This window comes from Carica papaya, chromosome 3 (genome assembly GCF_054855325.1).
Source record: "Carica papaya isolate Zhongbai chromosome 3, ASM5485532v1, whole genome shotgun sequence".
NCBI lineage: Eukaryota > Viridiplantae > Streptophyta > Magnoliopsida > Brassicales > Caricaceae > Carica > Carica papaya.
Genome location: NC_142311.1, coordinates 345,352 through 365,061, shown reverse-complemented (window position 1 = coordinate 365,061; position 19,710 = coordinate 345,352). Strand labels below are relative to the sequence as shown.

Here is a 19,710-nt window from a genome sequence, read left to right as displayed (position 1 = left end):
AATTTTTAATTTTCGAGTAATTGGCACATGATGTATTTTAATTAGTATTTATATAAATATAAAGTTCTGATTATTATTTAACTAAAATATAAATTTTTACATATCTAATAAATAAAAAATAATTTGATTATTTAAATTTTTTAACAATTAAAACTAAAGTTTTATTAAATTATTTTTTAAATTCAAATAGCGGACACAAAATTAAAGTACTTAAAAACTGAATTGCTTAAGGCATAGTTTGCTAACATACGCACCCATCTGCATCATCATCATCCATCAAACAAATCAGACAAACGTTCCACAGTTGACGAAGTAGAGAGAAATGAGTGATGATGGTAATTTGGTCAACAACAAGAAAAACGACAGTGAGTTAGACTACAATGCGGTGACCCAACAAAAGCACAGGGCTCTTAATTTACTTGGTTTGAGAATGATGGTGCTTTTCATCTCTCAGACTCTCACCCACCACTTTTTCGTGTCCAATCAGAGCGCGCTGCCTGCCAAATTATCCTACCCGTACCCGATAACCCGAATACCTTTCTCTCTTTCTCTCTTTCGGTTATGTTCACTTCGATTTTTCCATATGGGGATCTGATGATCCGATGTCCCTTGTGACGATCCAGAACCAGAAGGGTAAAATTCTTTCCTTTCGTTATATAATATTTGAGAAATTTTCAACTGGGTGTGTCGATGTTGGCTGGTTTAAGTTTTTAGTCTTCTTCAACTCAATTTAGATGCTGTTAGGTTTACTTGGATTGCATGGAGTATCTTTTTCTTCTTGGTTTTTGTTTGGTTTTCTTAGCTCAGTTCTAATTTTTAGTTGCTTATACTTGGATTTTTATATGAAGTTCGAATTTCTTGTCTAGAGATTCTCTTGTGTGAAATTTAGTTATATTCCTAGGTCTAGTTGGTGGATAAACACTTGCCTGAGCCTAAATTCAATTAAAGACAGTTGTCTTACCGTGATATTCCATTTGATGTTTGTCTCCCTATCTCTCAGTTGCTTTATGGATGAAGGATTTATTTTTCCAGCTAGTTTGATACTTCAGTGTGTTGCCAATTGACTAATCAGAGTTCTGGGAGAGGTTTTGTTTAAGGTTATTATTGCAAAAGTGAATTGATTTTCTGTATCTTCTTGTCTCTGACGATATGGATGTGTATTAATTATGTAATTCTGTAGTATTTCAATGTGTTTGATGTGTTCATCTTTACATTGCTTATGGGATTCATGCTTACTGACTGTTCATGTCAACAAACTCGGACCTCTTTTTCTTTTTTCCTATTATTTTGCTTAAAGCAGCACCGAACTAGACTTTCTTTGACCTTGTTGGTATCTATGGAGGGTTTGGGAGGCTTGGGATTTGGTAATATGAGCAGTTCTGTGAGGAAGAAGCGAAGTAATACATCACGTCGGCCTTGGAATGATTCACAGCCCCATTCAGAGTTCCAGGAGGTTTCCTCCCTGTCATCCACTCCCCCTTCAGAAAATGTTAGCAAATTTTCAAGTGATGATAATTATGATTGCAGTTCCGTTGGTCCCAAAAAGGAAGCCAGTTTAAAAGTATGCAGTTCAAGGGCTTCATTTAGTAACATTCCCGAAGCTGAATCTTCTCGAAATATGATCAGGGCTGAAGATGGGGGATTCATAGAATCTGATGGGGCTTCTAACAATGGTTCTTTCCGAGGCAGTAATGAAGAGAGGCATGGTGTTGTTGATTCCAAAAGGTTCAGGGAAGGAGTCCTTGCACCAACAAATTGGAAAGGCTCAAGCAACTTGGGGAATCTGGTAGTCATTACAGACGAATTAGGAAATGAGAACAAAGTTAAAAAGGTTAAGCTTAAGGTTGGCAGTGTCACACGGACTATTAGTGCAAAATCTGTATCTGATGGCGCCTCGGCAGCTGTATCGTCTAACACAAAATCTTCTCATATTTCAGATGTCCCTCGACAGCAGCAGCGGATGATTCAGGTACTTGTCTTTCGAAAGTAATTTTATGCTGGGTCCATTTTCTAGGCTTTTAGACCAGATTACGTAGCTGTCGCAAAGACTTTTCCAGGCTATTTGACTCAACAGGGATACTAAGGAGGTTTGTCATTATCTACATTTTTGTGTGCAGGAAAGCTTTGGTGATAACCCTTCCTTTTCTTCTGATAAGGGCAGTAGCATACAAGGTGCTCCTTGGAAGGATTTCTTTAGAAGTGGTTCAAGTGCTGGAAAAGTAGATACTTTAAGAGAGAAGATGCCTGATGAGGATATCCCAACAAAACAAACAGATAGGTACGAGCCACTTCGTAAGAGCAAGCGAGTTCCTAAGAGACGCTTAGTGGACGTAGACCTTGATGATGGAGGTGAGGATGCTGGTTATGATGATGATGAAATTCGGTATCCTGAGAAGATAAAACCATCTAAGCTCTCTTCTGCTATGGAACGTGAGAACGAAGGAGGAAGCAGAAAACATCGAAGGATATCAAAAGTATTGAAGCGGAATGTGGATAGCTTGTATGAAGTAGATGCCTCATCAAGATTAGGGAAGGAAGGTAAAAGGTATAGGTCAGGCAGAGTATCAGTGGATACCGATTATGTAGAAGAAGATGAAAATGAGGAAGAGGCAGTTTCAGATGGTGAGCCAGAAAGTAAGAGGAAGAAGGCAAGAAAAGAGACAGTCGATTTATTTGCAGACCCTAAGAAGGAAATGACAGTCACTACACGTCAGCGTGCACTTCAAACAGGCAAAGAAATCTCTTCTGGTATTGCTGCAAATCTGATTGTGTTTCCAGGTGGGCTACCCCCTGCTCCACCTAGAAGTAAGCTACTATTGCTGCCATGCTTGGTTTATTATTATTATTATTGTTGTTGTAGTTGTTATTATTGTTCTATATGGTTCTTCTGTCAAAAATTTGTCAAAAGTCTCTCGAATCTATGCTATTGCTTGTTTTGATGACAGAACAAAAGGAGAAACTCTCTGAGTTAGAGCAGCAACTGAAGAAAGCTGAGGCTGCCCAGAGACGCAGAATGCAAGTGGAAAAGGCAGCTAGGGAGTCTGAGGTGTGAACCCACCCTCCCTTTCTCTACCATCTTGATTGAATAATATGTTTCAAGGAATATTGAGTGAGCATTTGGTCTGAAATTCCTAGGCTGAGGCAATCAGAAAAATTCTGGGACAAGATTCCAGTAGGAAAAAGCGGGAAGCGAAGATGAAAAAACAGCAAGAAGAATTGGCTCAGGTAACAAGCAGTTCACAGTGAGTATTTTTTTCTCTAGAGCATGTGGAGTATTCGACTCAGTTTTGGTATCATCTTTACAGGAGAGGGCTGCAAATGCTTCCATACTTGCAGCAGACACCGTTAGATGGGTCATGGGTCCCTCAGGAACAGTTGTGACATTCCCCGAAGAGGTTGGCTTGCCAAATATTTTTGACCCTAAGCCCTGCAGGTACAGATCCTAAATAATCTTAAAATTCAAAACGCTTACATCTTCCTCTCTCATTTTGCTCTCTGAATTACGATGAAAACATTCTAAACTACTTTGTAGATGTATGTGTCGAGGTCTTTGTTAATAAGTTTGCAGAATGAATTGTTCCGATGCTGTAATGCTTCTGTTATGCGTAGAAGACACCTGACAAGATAACATGTTTTCTATATTTTTTTTTTCTTGGAGATAACATGTTTATCTCCTTGCACATTTCCAGTCATCAATTATTTTAATTTAACTAATTATCTTTCAATTCAAAATATCAGTTACCCTCCTCCACGTGAGAAATGCGCCGGTCCATCATGTTCAAATCCATACAAATACAGAGATTCCAAGTCGAACCTTCCCCTTTGCAGTCTCCAATGCTACAAGGCAGTGCACGAGAAGATGCCTTCGGTGTCTGCGTGTTAAGGTCCATTTGCTAGTAAGTTTTGATGGACACGGATCCAGATTGTGATCTTAAGACACTTGTAAATAAAGTTGTTTGTGTTTTAGAATAAAATAACATATGAAAGACAGATTGAAATTTTGTATCTCCGTATCCTCTGGCACTGGAAGCTGAGCCTCTTAGATTTTGCATTACACGAGTCTCAAGTCTCGAGTGCCTGTATATGTATAGACCGTAGTTTGGAAGAATAAGAAGATGGCATCATTTTTTTGCCGTGCTGCTATGGCGCCTTGCTGTAGATTAGTGACATTCATATTTGGGTTTCACAGAGAGAGAGAGAGTCCATACGTATACGTTCACTTACATGCATTGTGTGGGAATGCAAATAAAGTGGCTACGTGTTTGGAGGGTTGGTATGATTTCTAATATTTAAATGTTATTGGGCCTGGCCCAGTCTGAGGCGGGCCCAGGAATCTAGTACGGGAGATGTCAGAGGAAGGGGGAGATTACGTGGATGACGCAATGGAGGTCAGAAGGGAGGTGTTGTCAAATGATATGAATTTAATTTGGATATGATTGAATCATGAGTTGACACGACACGTGACCGCAGGATGAGACCCCACTCAATATCTATCAATGACGTGGCAGACAGATCGGACGGCTGACAGTGACTGCTCTTTTCCCGTAAGAAAACTCTCGCTCTCGACGCAGACGCAGACAGTATCGCGCGGGATGCGCGGGTGCTTTCCCTTCAGAGACAGTGGCCCACGTCATCTCTCTCGTATTCTGTGGGTCCCATATTTATTTATTTATTTATTTATTCTCCCCGCACATTTAAAATTCTTATATAATTAAATACGGGATAAATTTTAATTTATAAAATAAAATTTTAATTTATTATTTATTATTACTTCTTGGGGGGGGGGGGGGGGGGGGAGGGGGAAGGAGGGTGTTGAAGGCTCTTTGAGGAGAAGAGTTTGGTAAATTGCAGGCCAGATAATAATCCAAAACAAAGAAGTAATTGGTTCTTCGCATTGTCATTTCATGTCTCATGATTGAATCTTCTCAGGAGGATATGATGGAGAATTGGTGGCGGCATCCCAAACCCAACCAACCACCAAAGAAACTCTACTCTGTCTCCTGCTTTGTCTTTCTGCACTTCACTTTTGCCAATTAACCAAATCTTTTGTTCATCAACATTCAAACCTTCTACTTCCATTTTCCAACCCAGAAAAAGAAAGGAAAAACAAGTATGAGAAGAAGATAAAGCGACAGACAAGCTACCATTTTTATTGAGTAGAAACTAGGAGGAAGATACTTTTAACCAAAGATGTACAAGAAAATCAAAAAGGCCAAAAGCTTGATGCTAAAAATGTAATTTTTTTTTTTTTTTTCTTTGTGCGTGTGTGATCAAATATGGCCACTTCCGGGTCCTCCTAGTGTCAGAACAACACCACTAAGATCACTTCTCAGTTTTGGTTCTTTGGCTGCAGTTGGGGTGGCCTTAATGACAGGAAAACCTCTGTTGATTTGAGCTTGCCGGTGGCTCTGACCCACATCTACCACGGACAGCCTTACTGGCATTTGCTGCCGAGAAGGCTTTAAGACGTCTATGTGATTCGAGCTCATAAATGGTTGAGCAATGGCAATTTGGCTTGTTGTTGGAAATGGAGTTTGCGGAACCATTGCTGCTCTTGAGATGATCCCGGGTCCCTAAAAACGATAAGAGAACGTGCTTTGAAGAAGCAGCAAAAATTGAAGAAATTGAAGTTTTGAGTAACTCAAACATGGAAGCTTACAGGTGGAAATAAGACTCCTCTAAAAATCTTCCCGTTAACAGTTGCTGTCATTAGGAATCCTGAGTCAAAGGCTCCGTCAACTTTACCACGGACATCAGCACCGATCTAAGGAATCATTTTTTTTTTTTAAAGTTAAAATACCAGAACTTGCGGAAATAAATTAAATTTTTGCTTAAATTATGTTTATATTTCTTGATTCATTCGAATCATACCTTAAATTTTTGCTTTAAAAAAGTTTGTTGAAATTGAAAAAGGTTGAGCATGTGTAGACAGTGCATACCAGATTTTGAACAGGACCCGTTTCAGAAGTTTTATGTCCTGCTGCCTGGTGCTGGGATCCTTGTCTGCTAGCATGAACTGTCTGGTGAATTCGTTCTTGTTTTTGATGGTTTCGGTGTTCTCCCAAGAACTGTAAATCATGTGAACACCTTAGGACCATATCTCCGGCTTCTTTGTGGTTGTTTGCGGCATTATTAGGCTGACAACTGCTTGGAATCTGATTAAGTTGCTTGAACAAATGAAACCCTTGATTGCCTGCAACAGATTCGGTGCCTTTGAGTACTGGCGTCACCTGTTCCTGATCAGATTGTGATGGAGATGAATTCTGAGAAAGAGAAAGGGAATGCTCCTCTTGTTCTGATTCAACTTCCAGTGCCTTTGAATTGGAGCTCCTTCGCCTCTTTGGATGTGAAGAATCTATAGGATTCAATTAAAAAAACCCTTTGTCAATTTGTTTCAAAACTCATGAATACAGTTCGACTCAATGAGTTTGATGCTTCATTCTAACACACCTGAAAAGACCCCGAAGGACTGATTCGGTTCTAACTCTGATTCGGGAGGTCCCTTGCTTACTCTTCCATTGCTGGCCCAAAGCATCGGTTTCTGCTTCAAAACGTAGTTAATTAAATAAAATCTCTACTACTAATTTGAGAAGCCAAAAGAACATGGATGTATCTACATCTAAGGACTTCTTGAAATGAATTACCATGTTGTTCTCCACTCCTCTTAGAAACCTTCTCTTCTCTTGGTTCCAATGGTTCCCAAAATTTTTGCACATGGAGATGTTGTACCGCCCGTTGGGATGATCTGCACCAAGCTGCAGGATCAACAATTCGTTGAGAGGACGTTCATCCTCCCCACACCTGCACATATTAATGGAACACAAATATTAGTTACATGCACAGAAAGACCAAGGTACTAGATGGTTATAGATATTTACCCCCCATAGATTGCAACATCGGAGTCTGTAACAACAGCAGCATGAGAGAAACGCCCTTGAGGTTGCTGGCCTCGTATATCAAGATAAGTCCATGAACAAGTGCTTACATCAAGGATCCAAACATCGTTGTAGTAATGTCTGTCTCCAACCCCTCCAATGACATACACCTACCAATCATGGGAAGTCAGTGAGTCAAAGATATCATCAATACAGAAATTAACCTCGCTTGTTACTGCTACTTCAGCAATTAATCACTTACCTTTGTGCCAATATTTACAGCAGCATGACCTGCTCTAACACCTGGTGAATGCCCTTGAACAGCCAGCTGTTAAAGAATGAAACAATCATGAGCATCGACTTCCATTTAAATTAACAATTTAAGTTGATTTTCGGACACTGATATTGTGAGTTAGGAAAGGTGAGTTTCATACCCTTGACCAGGCTAATGTATCCAGGTCAAACATATCAACATCCCCATGATACCGATCACCACAATCACCACCATACACAAAGAGCTTGTTACTTATGGCAACAGCACTGTGACTGTCTCTTGGGACGGGAATATCACCTTTCACAGTTGGGGAAGTCCAGTTCATTGTATTCAGGTCTAGAACGTGCAAATCATTCAGGTAATTCGCTTCACCTTCTCCACTACCCCCAAATATTACTAATTTGTCTTTGCCAACAAGTGTTGCAGTATGACTTTCGCGAGGAGAAGGAGCAGCACCTTTACAATCAGGCTGCATCCATTCTTTCGATTCAAGATCGAGTATATGCAGATCATTTACCTTCTTAGAACCATTTGTACCTCCAAACACTATCATCCTGTTCCCCACAAGAACAGCACTGTGGCTGTCCCTCGGACCAGGCCCTAGACCCGTGGTTGCAAGAGTGTCCCAAGCCATTGTGTTGAGATTTAGTGCGAGAACATCACCAAAGTGCAAACCTCCACAACATCCCTGTAATGGATATACAAAGATTGATCAGAGTGGCTATCAGAATAGAAGTCAAGACCAACTCATCCTCAGATGAATTTATCTAGCTTCATCCTAGTAGGTCTCAAAAGCTTTTCCTCTACGTAATCAAGTCCTTGAAAGAACTTGGTTTCAGAAATAAGTAGCAATTAGTTGGTTCTAAGTCCTTCGTGGAAGAAACAGGCATGAAATAAGTAGCAATTAGTCATTTTCCCTCCGGCAACATGATGGTATTTATGAACACAAAACCAACAGAAGTTTTCAGAAAATGTGATCTTCTCAACAACAAACCAAGCCAGATGAGTAAATGAAAATGAAGAAGCTAAAGAATAACATTTCTATATCAAGAAAGAATCATGATGATATTTATGTTACCCAAGAACTGCCCTGCTAATTGAAGAAAGTGAAACAGAAAACAGGCTATTTGACTTAGATTTTCCTACAAGAAATAATAGAGAAAGTGGCAAAGAACTAAAGCCAAGCTAAGAAAGTGTAGGCTTCTCTGTCCAAAAATAGCTGTACTCTACTCCATATTCTCTTCGATAAAAAAATAAAAATTAAAAAAAAAAGAACTAAGCACCATATCAATCCACTATCAGTTAACTGATACTAATCCAACTACTACTCAGAGAAAATCAACCATGTGAAAGTTGTAGTGTAGTACCTTCAAAGAAGAATAAAATCAAACAGATAGAGAACACAACACAAAATAACATAAAAGGAGTTTAAAACAAAAAAATTATCCAAGAAAAGTTATACGTACATACCCCGAAAACATAAACAAGCCCATGAGAGTAACAAGCAGAGTGCCCCCATCTCTCGGGAGGACTGAACCCCAAAACCTTTGGGTACAGCCACATTGCCTTCTTAGCAATTTGACCAACTCGAGACCCCATCACCACCTCTTTCTCTAGTTTTTTAATATTTTATAAAGCTGCAGCTGAGTGAGGAGGAGCCTGGGTTGTAATATTACTCAACAGAGAGCTTGAAGAGGAAGAAGAAGAAGACGATGATGATGATGATGATGATGATGAAGCAGAAAGGGTGAAAGAAACAGAGGGGTCAAAAGAGGACATGATCAAGCCCGGTGATACATATCAACTATCAGTGTCAGCGTAGACATGAAAAGATGGGAGCTTTCAAGTCTAAATCACTGTGGCAACTAACAAGAACAGAAGTTTTGGGGTGAAAAGAATAATTTTTTTTTCGAAACTCTCCTTTCGAAACAAGAGGAAAGAAGGGTTCTTGGGTAACATTAAGTAAGTTGAACAACATTTTGATGTTAGCGTGTCCTTTGTTATTGCATTTCTGTATTTCTTTTTGCACTCACAAAGGAGAAATTTTGATTAAAACCCTTGGAAAACAGTTAAAAGTAAAACTTATAACTTTCCAAAAGTGAGATTAAAAGTTAAAATGATGGATTATCTTAGGTTGGGTTAGAACTAATTTGAAAAAGCCATTATTTTCAGAATACAAAGTAAAAGAACCATAACTTGGCTTGAGGAATAAATATAAGAAGTGACGTAAAATCATGGGATGGTGACTACTGATTGAATGAAAGTGAAAGTGAAAGAGAGAGAGAGAGAGAAAGATGGTTTTATTTATTTATTTGTTGAGTGAATCTTTTTCTTTTCATATTTATTAATTAGTAAAATTTTGAAAGCTCATTTCTTTTGGGTTTTACTTTCATATTTAGTCTAACTGAAAATGATGGAGATGGGAGAGTGGTTCTTGGGAGGTCTTGACAGACGCAGTATATAAACTTTGAATTTATTGTTCTTAACTTTATGATTATCGTTTTTTTAATAAATCAAGTTTATAATCTTAATATTTACTCAATCTAAAACATCTATAGACAGAGAGAGAGAGAGAGAGAGAGAGAGAGATTCTTTTCTTTTATTGGGAACTCACATGGGATTTCTTTTCTTTCTTTCGTAGTATGATTTTGGGATTGATGGAAATGATCTTTTTTCAAAAAAAAAACTAAAAGTAATATATATATATATATGTATGTATGTATGTATGTATGTATTTCACCCAAGTTTCAAAGTGGGTTATTGATTTGAATGTAGAAATGTGTGTGCACTCAAGGTTTTTTTTGGGACAAGTGTTGTAGAAATTCTTTTTAGTTTTGGGAAATGGAGTTCATGATGTTGTAAGCGTAAGTAATTTGTTTATCTCCTCGAGAGGGTTACATAATTACCATTCCAGCCTCGTTTATCACCATGAAAAGAGTAGTAAGCTCCTCGTTGGGATGTAAAAATAACCTTTTAAGTTTCAGAAAATTAAAAAGTAATGTAAAAGGTAAAGAACGAAGAATTTATGGCGAGAAAAGTACAGAGGAAACTGAACAAGTTCAGAGAAGAGCAAAATACACGCGACAAACACGGGATTGTATGCATGCATGTATTGTGTGTGTATTTGTGTAAGTATATAATAAGGATAGAGAGGGAGTAGAGAGTTAATGGCGGTAATATGAAGTGAAGTTGGCCTTGATTCACGTGACTGTCTTTGTAACTTGAAATCCCAAATATCATCCTATTTTTTGTTGTTGAAAATTGAAAAAAATCAAAAGACAAGAACAGAAAAGAAAGAAAGAAAGAAAGAAAGAAAGACATGTATCTTATCGAGAACAATAAATACACCCCCCCACCCATGTTCTTAACAGTACCACTCTAACTCATGGGGCCAGGGTTCGTGACGGGTACGTCCCGTTGCCGTTGACTGATGCAAAACCCAATGGATGCCTCCTCCAGCCTCCCATTACCACTCAACTCTACTGTATCAAGTCAACTTTCCTTTGTTTCTTTCTCAAACATGTTTCTTCCTCTTTTCGCTAACCACCATTCTGTCTTTAGAACCAACATTATTAATTGATTAGTTGATTACTTAAAACCTTAAAATCAAGTTTCTTTTGAACAAACTGTTCACCTATAATCATCACCATGAACTCTTCTCCTGCACCACAGTAGAATAAAAGAGCAGATACATGAACAACCAAAACATTTTCAATTAATCATTTTCTTTACAGTCTTGTTTGCCTACCAAATCAACGCTTTACATTTCTTTTCCCTGCTTTTAACAACTTCTTCTCTTTTCTTTTCAAAGTGTCTGTACAAGTTTTGGATTCAGAAAACGAGCAAAAACCTAATCTCTGTTTTCTGCTCTAACATTTTACTTGTTTCGCATAGATACAAACGCCCATTTCACTCTTTTTTTGCAGTAGAGCCACACTGCGCAGCAGATAAGCTAATAATTCGGTGAGCCCTGCAGACATGCCTTCTTAGTAAGTAAATAGATGTGGAAGCTGCAAAATTGAATATGGGTCATTGTTGAAGAGCAGTTGCAATGGGGGAGGTTGTGTCTGCTATTTATCCCACAACAAACGAAGACAAAATGATTATATTACGATCATATCAACTCAAATTCACATCGAGAACTCTTGTCAACATTTTCTATCCTCAGGGACCTGATATTCATAACCAATGGTAATACAATCCAACATTAGACAGATAAAAATGAAACTTTATGTCGAACATTTTCAGAAAAGCTCACATGGTAACGGGTAAATGTTTTTCCTTTACCTTCTAACTAAATCTGTATCCTACCACTGTACAAATTTCCTTGACACTTAGGTTTTGCGTTTGCTTCAGTTCCCATTTAGAATTAAAAATTGATTAAGGATTAAATGAGAATTTAACCATACACAACATTATAGTAAACAAATGCTTACACTGACAATTAAGACTGCGGGTCAAAAGAGAAAAGATTTCTTTGCTCATCTGTTGGATTCAACAGCCACCTGCAGAACATCCATGCAGCAACAATGACAGATAAAAGTGACAGAACTGCTAGAAACCCAAAATGTGAAACATCATTTGCAACTATTGCAACTCCCAACATTATGGACTCTGCTAAACTTGCAACAGAAATTTCTGTTGCCCCAATAAGATTTGCTTTGGAGGATGGTATCCCGGTTTGAAGAATCTGTGCGCCCACTATATCATATGACATATGTCCCAACCTTGATAATACCTGCATACGAAAAGGAAAAAACTTCAAGGTGCTGGTATCACGCACAATGCAAGAACAATGGAACAAAAGACTGAAATATTGGATTAGTTAGCTCTGTTATGAAACCACCAGTGTCAGAATTTACCAATAAGCTGGCCAAATTTACTAAGCTACATCATGCCTTAACCTTATTCTGTATCGTGGGGTCAAGTCATGCTGACAAGTGATTGTACAAGATCAACAATAAAAATAATAGTAAAAGCAAGTTAACAATGTTTCTCACAATTAAGCACAAGAAGAAAATAACTGGGCTTTGCTGTGAAAGAGATCCACTCCAATACACAGCAACAGCTACAGCAAGAAGTGAAGCTTGAAATATTAATCCAACTGCTCCAGCCTGGAATTTGTTGATAAAGAACCAGAAGGGAAAAGCCAGTACATGAGAAATAGACAGCCATCAAAAATTTCTTAAGATAATAGCACGAGGAAAAACTGATAGGAAGCAACCTTTAAGATACCAAATTGCTTGACCAGGTTTGCAGATAAGAATGTTGCTGCAACACCCATAAAAGCACATAATCCACTAAAAGCCCCAATGATGGAAGGATTTAAACCTGGTAAAAATATCTGGTTATATATCAAACTCATGAAGGAACTTCAGAACAGATGGTAGAAGAAGTTATGCATGCTGGGAGTATCTTCATTGATTAAAGAAGAAATCACATGCATGCTAGAAAATTTTATCATCCTCTGCTTACATACGACATGCATTGAGGAACCAATGACTCATCAATTCCACTTTTCTCACAACAATGTTTATATGATCAATGCACAGGACAATTTAATAGTCAAACCCAGCAGATTGAAGTTTGTGATTATCAAGGAATATACTCAACAGTTTGTGTGTACACTTTTTATTTCAAAAAAAAAAAAGTCAACAATTTGCATGTGTATATACATCACTCTGGTAAGGTTCAGTGAAAAACACTACCACTCTAGTAATGAATGAAATATCTGGGTTGAGATGGCACACTTCAATGCAGGTTATAATGTTGACAAGAGGCTGGAGATCTGAATTACTAAAGACAGAAATTTCTCAAATAAATTCCAGGTAATAATGTATATAAGCTAGAAATATACCACGCTGTGTTAGAAATGCCGTCATCAAACTCCCAGGAGTAAGAACAACATTGAAGTAGAGAAGCACATAAGCTAGGCTTGCAGGAAGAACTGGTTGCTGAATGTATTCCTTCCATCCTAGCTTAATAGCTTCTACACCTGAATCCACTGATTACCAGACAAAGAATCACAAATATAGATACAACCAAATTAGCTACTTCAAAGTGATCACAGAAATAAGTTTATTCTCTACCTATGTTGTTAGCATGAGGAAGAGGTCCCTCATCGGAAGCTCTACAACAGCTATGTGAACATTTAGCACGGTCAAGAACCCCAGTTGACAATTTGTTCGTTAACCATACAAGAAAAATCTGAGAAATGCTCTTCTGGTTAAAACTGAATGTGGACCCTATTTCCAAGGTGAGAAAGATTACAGTCAAGAAGAAGACCACTGCTTACCATGACAGGCAACGACCAGACCATTAAACCAGCAGCGAACTTCAAACATGTCACTGGATCATAGTTAGAGAGAAGAAGGCCAAATACTGATGCTCCAGCTATCTGTACTTGCAAATAATCATAAGCATTCCAGCTGTAGCTCCCTAGTAATAATGTGTTTTACAAAACATATTTGGTTCACCAGATTGGTAAAATAAGTGTGACAATATTCCTGGATTTACAACTTATTGAGCTCTACAGAAATATATCGCAAAAACCAACTAATATTAATTTAAAGTCAGCAATCACCTCACAGAGCAGATCGATTCGATTGAGAATAGCATTTGCTTGTGCAAGAGCAATTGGCCTATTTATACCTGCTAACTGTACATGTAAAGAAAACAAGATACAACATGCTCAATTTAAGGAGAGAAGGAAAACATGGATAAGGATACTAATAAAGGGGACAATGATGAACAAAAAGCAGTACCAGCACAACCCAATCCCGCTCCATAGCGACCCCCAATGCTACTCCAGATAGTCTTTCTATAGCACCTGCCAATACTAGTACACAAAACCAAGGACGGAAAAGTGCAGCTGGCGTAGAGGTGGAAGAAGCAGTATGCGCGTGAATTATCATTGCAGCTGAAAGCAACTGAGCCGCTGCCTGGGAGGAGCATAAGAAAAGAAAAAAATGAGAATAATGAAGAGTAATCATGACCGATTTGCAGACAGAAGGTATTAATTCCTAACACAAATATTACCTGGAAAGTGTTCAAACATATATATGCAGGCACTCTTGCAGAATGATCCATAAGTTTTCCAATTAAAGGTCCTCCAACAATTATTGCAATCTATAAAACATAAACTTATAAGTAAAATTTTCCATCTCAAACTCTAAAGTTGATTTGTATATTGGAGTAATTGCAACCTTGGTAAAAAATCCAATGACTGCCACTGGAAGAAGGCTTGGATGCAGCAATGCAATAGCAGAAGGCCAAGCAAAATTCCAGAGCTGCTCCACCAAATTCCCAGCCAAGCAGCTAGCATAAAAAGCTGAAGAACATTTTCCCATCAGGTCAGTAATTGCTTTTTAATGAACAAATTGCTTATCAACCATCTTAAATTTAATTAGCAGTTTAAGACTTTGTTAGGCATGAACCACTTGAACTTATAACAATTGGAAGGCTAATAGCTATTCTTAGACTAGTCCTATACTGGATTAATCATAACACTTCCCATGCTTTAAATCTGCAAAACAACTACTTAACTACTCTCCCTCACTCTTACAAAGGATTTCCTCTTAGAAAAATTAAATTCTTGAAGGATATTCACATTGACAATTAACTGTTTCCACCTTTCCCAAAGCTGTCTTAGTTAACCTTCTGAAAAAAGAAATAGCTGTCCTAGTTAATGATTAAAGTTTATCATTTGCACTGGCAGTTATCATATTGAGATCCAAATGGCGTAGGAAGCTTAAGTGCTTTGAGTAATGATAATTGACAAGAGTTGTGGACAGTGTAAATATAAAGGCGGCATTTTGTAAGAGATAAAGGAAGAATAACTTGTCTAAAATACAAGAACATACACATTCTTGAGAATTAGTTCTACTCAATCATTAGAAGGTAATGGATATTCTACTCTAACAAAAGAGCAAGACAAGAGGGATGATTCAGGTAGGTAACTGTTGAGAACAAAATCGTGTGTCTCAACCTATCAACCAGGTTTAAGCATGCTAGCAAATGAATGTCATTACCATACAATCCTTCTGGATGTGCTGGAGTTGCTGCCAGGGCATTCTGCTCCTCTTCTGTTAAAACCTGGAAAGGTGAAGAGGGGACATAAATGATATAAATCTTAGAGATTCTGACAACAAAAGGAGTTAATTAATGGGCCAGGAGGGAGAATACCGGCAATGTTGTCAAAATACTGTCTACATAAGTGCACTCAGTTAGTAAGCTCAAAGATTCAGTTTCGAGAATGTCCGAATTGAGATGGACAATTGGGACTGGACAATCTGCATTCACTGCTGCTAAATCATCTGCAATCTCTCCATCAGTAGCAACTTGGTTGTGACATACATCAGTATTTGTTATTGAACACCTTGAATAAAAGCTACCAGACCTAGTAGGAAAAAGAATGAGGGAAAATGGTTAGTACTCACAATGACTTCTCATAAGAGAGCATCCGTAGAAGAGTTTGTTTTCAAACTTATACTTGAATCACACCCTTTAATGCATGCATTTGTGTAGACTGTGCTACCATGCACCAGCAAGTAGCATAGTCTAGCCAAGCAGCATAAATGTCCCCATTTCACTAGCTGTTCCAAATGTGGTGAAAAACAGAAACTTCGAACTTAATACTAGTTTCACAGCTAAGAAGCTTTTCAGGGCGTTCAGAAGCAGTATATCAATTTTCTAAAAGCCCAAAAGGCAGTAAAAAGCACAAACTTTAAACTTCTCTTTTCAGTTTCCGTCAATTTCCCTACGACCCAATAGTTTAACTGCCAGCAAAACATAGATGCAATATACCAAATTCACTACTGCGTCAAAAAACCAGTGAAAATTTGAAGCTTCAGCTTTCCTTTTTCATTTTCTTTGAATCCATTTGATAATTGCATAAAGTCAGCACTGATTAAAAAACTTGCTATCCATTTCTCACATATTCTACGAAATGCACAGAGCAGAGAAAAACAACCAACACCTAGTTTAATTTTTTTTTTACCTGTGAGTGGCAAAGAGGGAATTGCTGCTCACCCATCTGCAATAAGGGAAGCGATGGCGAATTCGATGAGAAAGCGTTGCCGATATAGAACCTTCTCTAACCGGAAAATGGTATAACAAACGCGAAGATGGTGATTGACTGACGGTAACCATAGACATAGCCATGCTCGCTTTAGCTCTTGCCGCAACTTCTTCTTCGAGCACTCAATCTTGGAGCACCAATAGTTCAGTTCCTGACTACTCATGCAGTCCTCAAAAAGAATCAAGAAATTCCCAGATGTAAAAATCCCGTCTTTAATCTCTCGACTTCCTTCACTTGAGCAGAAAATCGCAAAACAAAACAAAGAGAGAGAAAAAAAACAGGATTCTTTCACCAACAGATATAATAATGTCTGTGTTTCCGTAACCGGGCGGGTTTCTCTTATTGGGTAGTGGCGAATCAAGGAGGAGGAGGAGGGGAGAACCTTATCTGTGAATGTTTTCGCTTCAGTCCGCCGGTGGCGGACAGCTCAACGCGGGCTGAGGAGGCGAAACGTGTGGCCATGCGTATCCACATGGTCGTTTCGTTTCACATGTGGGACCCTGCGGCGTTCGTGGACCAATAACATTTTTCCACGTTTCAACCTGATTTCCCACAAAACCCAAAGTCGTTCGCCCCGGTGGCACCATCGAAAGTGTAGTACCGAGTTGGGAAGTATAAGTTTTTTTTTCCTATATTATTATTTATTTATCAATATTAAATTTAAATTCACTCGTTTAAAATATAAATATTACATTAAAATTACAATATGGTATGTAAATTAAATTTAATATCATTAATAAAACATCAATTTTTATTTAGAATAAATTCAATTAGGTGCACGTAATTTATATTAATATATATATATATATAAAATTGAATGGAATTATTTATATATATATGTCATTATGAGAGTAATATCATAATTGACATATGTAATTTAATTAATAATTACAAATTCAACATCTTCCATATGTAGTAGGAAGGGAGGATTAATCCCAGCATGGTAGTCTGGCAATCCATCCGTCTTGGTCGATGAAAGATGGTATTGAAAAATATCGCCTTAGATCATCCCCATTCACGTCCTTCCGCCACCCAACGCGTCCATCACCGTCGGCTCCCGGTCCGCTGCAATTAATCTCCGCGAACATAATATTGTACCTATGTTTATGTTTAATATTATATTTATACATTAGTAATCTTATAAATATTTTATATATACATGTATGTATGTACGTATGTATGTATGTATGAGCTTACTCTTTGCCTTTGAAGTCCCAGGAATCCCATCCCAGAGGAACGACACAGGAGCCCATGATTGTCCCGTGAAATATAACCCTAGAGAAAGGACCCCAAGCTCGTCCAAGATAAACTTGAATGTTGCCAATTATTTGTCCTCCTTCGAATATAAATCCACCCGCTTCAGATCCTGATAATCGTCTATTCGCCGTAATATACCCTGAAGTTACCTGTCCTGAGAGCTCTCCCGCCGTGGCATTTATCAAACAATCCTGTATAACTACGCATGAGCACTATTTTATATTTGGAACAGACTCCGAATCATTATAACCAAACAAGTTTGTAAGAACCTCACGTCGTATATGGATTGACCGGATCCAAAAATAAAGTCGATAGCCCCTTCAATGTAACAATTATGGAAGTAATGGCGACCTTGAACATCCCACAGCGTGTCTTGCAATCCTATGAACCCGCTTTCGAAGAAGGCTACTTTGTCACCAAACACTCTCGCCGCCACCGCTTGTTTTATAATCATTTCGTCTCTGTAATCATCAATCTCCTTCTTCTCTCGGAGGGCTTGTGCAGCCATTAATGCTTTACGGTTGAACGAGTTCTGCAAATTCCGAAAAGAGAAGAAACGAAAAGATCATATCAAAATATGTATAGACTTATCCACTGAGTAATATTTTTACAAGATATATATATATATATATATATATAGAAGGCCAAGCTCGTCCAGAATCAGTGAATAGCTGATTAATTTTCCTATTTAATTGAGGATTTTCGTTTTATATATTTACTAGTTTGAGTACTTATTTCCAAATTTAACTTAATTAACTAATTAGCTATTTTGGAGGAATACCAAAATAACCTTAAATGCAAAACCATATTTCAACTTTGATCCTTCTGCATGATTTGTAGCACCAAGCTCTAAAGTTTCTGCTAATTATAAACACCAATTTGAATGTTCGAGATCTTCTGCATGATTTGTAGCACCAAGCTGTAAGTTTCTGCTAATTATAAGCACCAATTTGAACGTTCGAGATGAATAATGAAAGATTAATAATAACAAACATCGAATATGGATTAATTACCTTGAAGGTGATACCTTGTACGACGATATTATCTGGGAATGAGGTGAAAGTCGAACTTGTATCTGTGGCCTCGTGATCGTCGTATGTGATCACTGTGATCCTTGGACTCCTTCCTTCTAAAACTATGCATGGTTTTTCTTGTGGAATTGTCACCTTTTCTCTGCAAAAACACACGTATAAGATAAGTCTGCGATTTAAAGAAACACAAACAAAAAAAAACAAACGTTAACTCAGAAAAATCTCATTACTGCTTCTTACTTTTTTAAAAAAGTGTAAGATCATTAGTAATCTACTTACGTATAAACACCCGGGTTTATCTGAATCTTAATCCATGCATTATTTGGCGAAGGAATAGAATCGATTGCTTCTTGAACTCTAGTAAATATTTTTTCTCCACCTCGCTGATCGACAACTATTGTGTATACAACTGATTGAGAATCTCCGTATTTACAATCTACGGCTGTAGAAATCTCCAAGAAGACACTTAACAACGAAAATATCAACAATAATTTCGTTGAAAGTGGAACAGAGAGCTCCATCTTTCTACTATAGCTTAAAATGAAATAACCCTGTTTCTTTTTTCACTTCTATTTTATATATATATATATATATAGCTTATATATATGAGGCCAGGTGAGCTATGGAGATGTATATACATGTTCGTCAGAGATTCAGAACGTGCTAAGCAGGATGAACATTACGAGTAAAAAAGTATATTGAATTTCTTATTATGGTGTAGAATATACAGGAGGAGATTTGAGTTACGATTACTTTCTTAATTAATTTTAATTTTTGTGGAGGATAATTGACTTCTTTTAGGAGGATATAATTAGTTATTATTTGTTTCTTGATTCTTATTCCTTCGAAAAATTAAATTAAAGGCATTTCCTTTTCGGGTTTAAACCCCTTTCCTGTTTTGTCAGAAGTTAAAACCTTTCTTTGACGGGTTTTTTCTCTCTTGTTTCCTAATTTATTGTGTTGGAATTATACCAATCAATGTAAATTTCCATTTTGATACAAATAATTTTAACTTATTTTTTAAAATTCTATCGAATTATTTGTCTTATATTATTTTTCTACTAATAACTTATTGAAAATTTAATTCTGTAAATTAATATTATTTTTAATTAATTATATTAATAAAATATTTCACCAATTTTTAATTAAAGTGAAATAAAATGGACAAATTTTTAATATGGACCGGGCTGAGAA

At 37.5% G+C, this 19,710-nt stretch overlaps 4 protein-coding genes across 11 annotated transcripts; 1 reads left to right on the top strand and 3 right to left on the bottom strand.

Moving 5' to 3' along the window:
• The first annotated feature begins 300 nt into the window (after nt 1-300).
• On the top strand, nt 301-4,143 carry LOC110815346 (HIT zinc finger and PAPA-1-like domain-containing protein). 4 transcript variants are annotated; one of them, XM_022043112.2, is made up of 7 exons: nt 301-633; nt 1,301-1,969; nt 2,118-2,805; nt 2,946-3,046; nt 3,136-3,225; nt 3,306-3,433; nt 3,739-4,143. In XM_022043112.2, the coding sequence occupies exons 2-7, from the start codon at nt 1,337-1,339 to the stop codon at nt 3,881-3,883; spliced, it is 1,785 nt and encodes a 594-aa protein (XP_021898804.1). In that variant the 5' UTR covers nt 301-633; nt 1,301-1,336; the 3' UTR covers nt 3,884-4,143. The 4 variants fall into 4 exon arrangements, with proteins under 4 accessions (XP_021898804.1, XP_021898805.1, XP_021898803.1 ...); XM_022043113.2 differs by having other exon boundaries at nt 1,298-1,969; XM_022043111.2 differs by lacking the exon at nt 301-633 and having other exon boundaries at nt 641-1,969; nt 2,118-2,778.
• Nucleotides 4,144-5,124: 981 nt separating this feature from the next.
• On the bottom strand, nt 5,125-9,323 carry LOC110815526 (uncharacterized). 2 transcript variants are annotated; one of them, XM_022043354.2, is made up of 9 exons: nt 8,620-9,323; nt 7,310-7,837; nt 7,138-7,203; nt 6,879-7,045; nt 6,645-6,801; nt 6,451-6,541; nt 5,940-6,355; nt 5,660-5,764; nt 5,125-5,573 (listed from the first exon to the last, which is right to left on the bottom strand). In XM_022043354.2, the coding sequence occupies exons 1-9, from the start codon at nt 8,746-8,748 to the stop codon at nt 5,271-5,273; spliced, it is 1,962 nt and encodes a 653-aa protein (XP_021899046.1). In that variant the 5' UTR covers nt 8,749-9,323; the 3' UTR covers nt 5,125-5,270. The 2 variants fall into 2 exon arrangements, with proteins under 2 accessions (XP_021899046.1, XP_088070899.1); XM_088214773.1 differs by lacking the exon at nt 8,620-9,323 and adding an exon at nt 8,228-8,307.
• Nucleotides 9,324-10,838: 1,515 nt separating this feature from the next.
• On the bottom strand, nt 10,839-16,688 carry IREG3 (iron-regulated protein 3). Of its 4 annotated transcripts, none has more exons than XM_022043128.2 (14): nt 16,148-16,688; nt 15,334-15,547; nt 15,180-15,243; nt 14,355-14,479; nt 14,188-14,277; nt 13,914-14,090; nt 13,733-13,807; nt 13,445-13,546; nt 13,239-13,356; nt 13,007-13,153; nt 12,374-12,480; nt 12,150-12,263; nt 11,586-11,887; nt 10,839-11,321 (listed from the first exon to the last, which is right to left on the bottom strand). In XM_022043128.2, exons 1-13 carry the CDS (start codon nt 16,309-16,311, stop codon nt 11,594-11,596), a joined length of 1,791 nt encoding a protein of 596 aa, XP_021898820.2. In that variant the 5' UTR covers nt 16,312-16,688; the 3' UTR covers nt 10,839-11,321; nt 11,586-11,593. The 4 variants fall into 4 exon arrangements, with proteins under 4 accessions (XP_021898820.2, XP_021898821.2, XP_021898822.2 ...); XM_022043129.2 differs by having other exon boundaries at nt 10,839-11,159; XM_022043130.2 differs by having other exon boundaries at nt 10,839-11,119.
• Nucleotides 16,689-17,157: 469 nt separating this feature from the next.
• Nucleotides 17,158-19,037, bottom strand: LOC110815415 (putative pectinesterase 52). The gene is made up of 6 exons (XM_088214673.1): nt 18,796-19,037; nt 18,432-18,658; nt 18,267-18,343; nt 17,760-18,017; nt 17,426-17,676; nt 17,158-17,326 (listed from the first exon to the last, which is right to left on the bottom strand). The coding sequence occupies exons 1-6, from the start codon at nt 19,035-19,037 to the stop codon at nt 17,158-17,160; spliced, it is 1,224 nt and encodes a 407-aa protein (XP_088070799.1).
• Nucleotides 19,038-19,710: the final 673 nt, after the last annotated feature.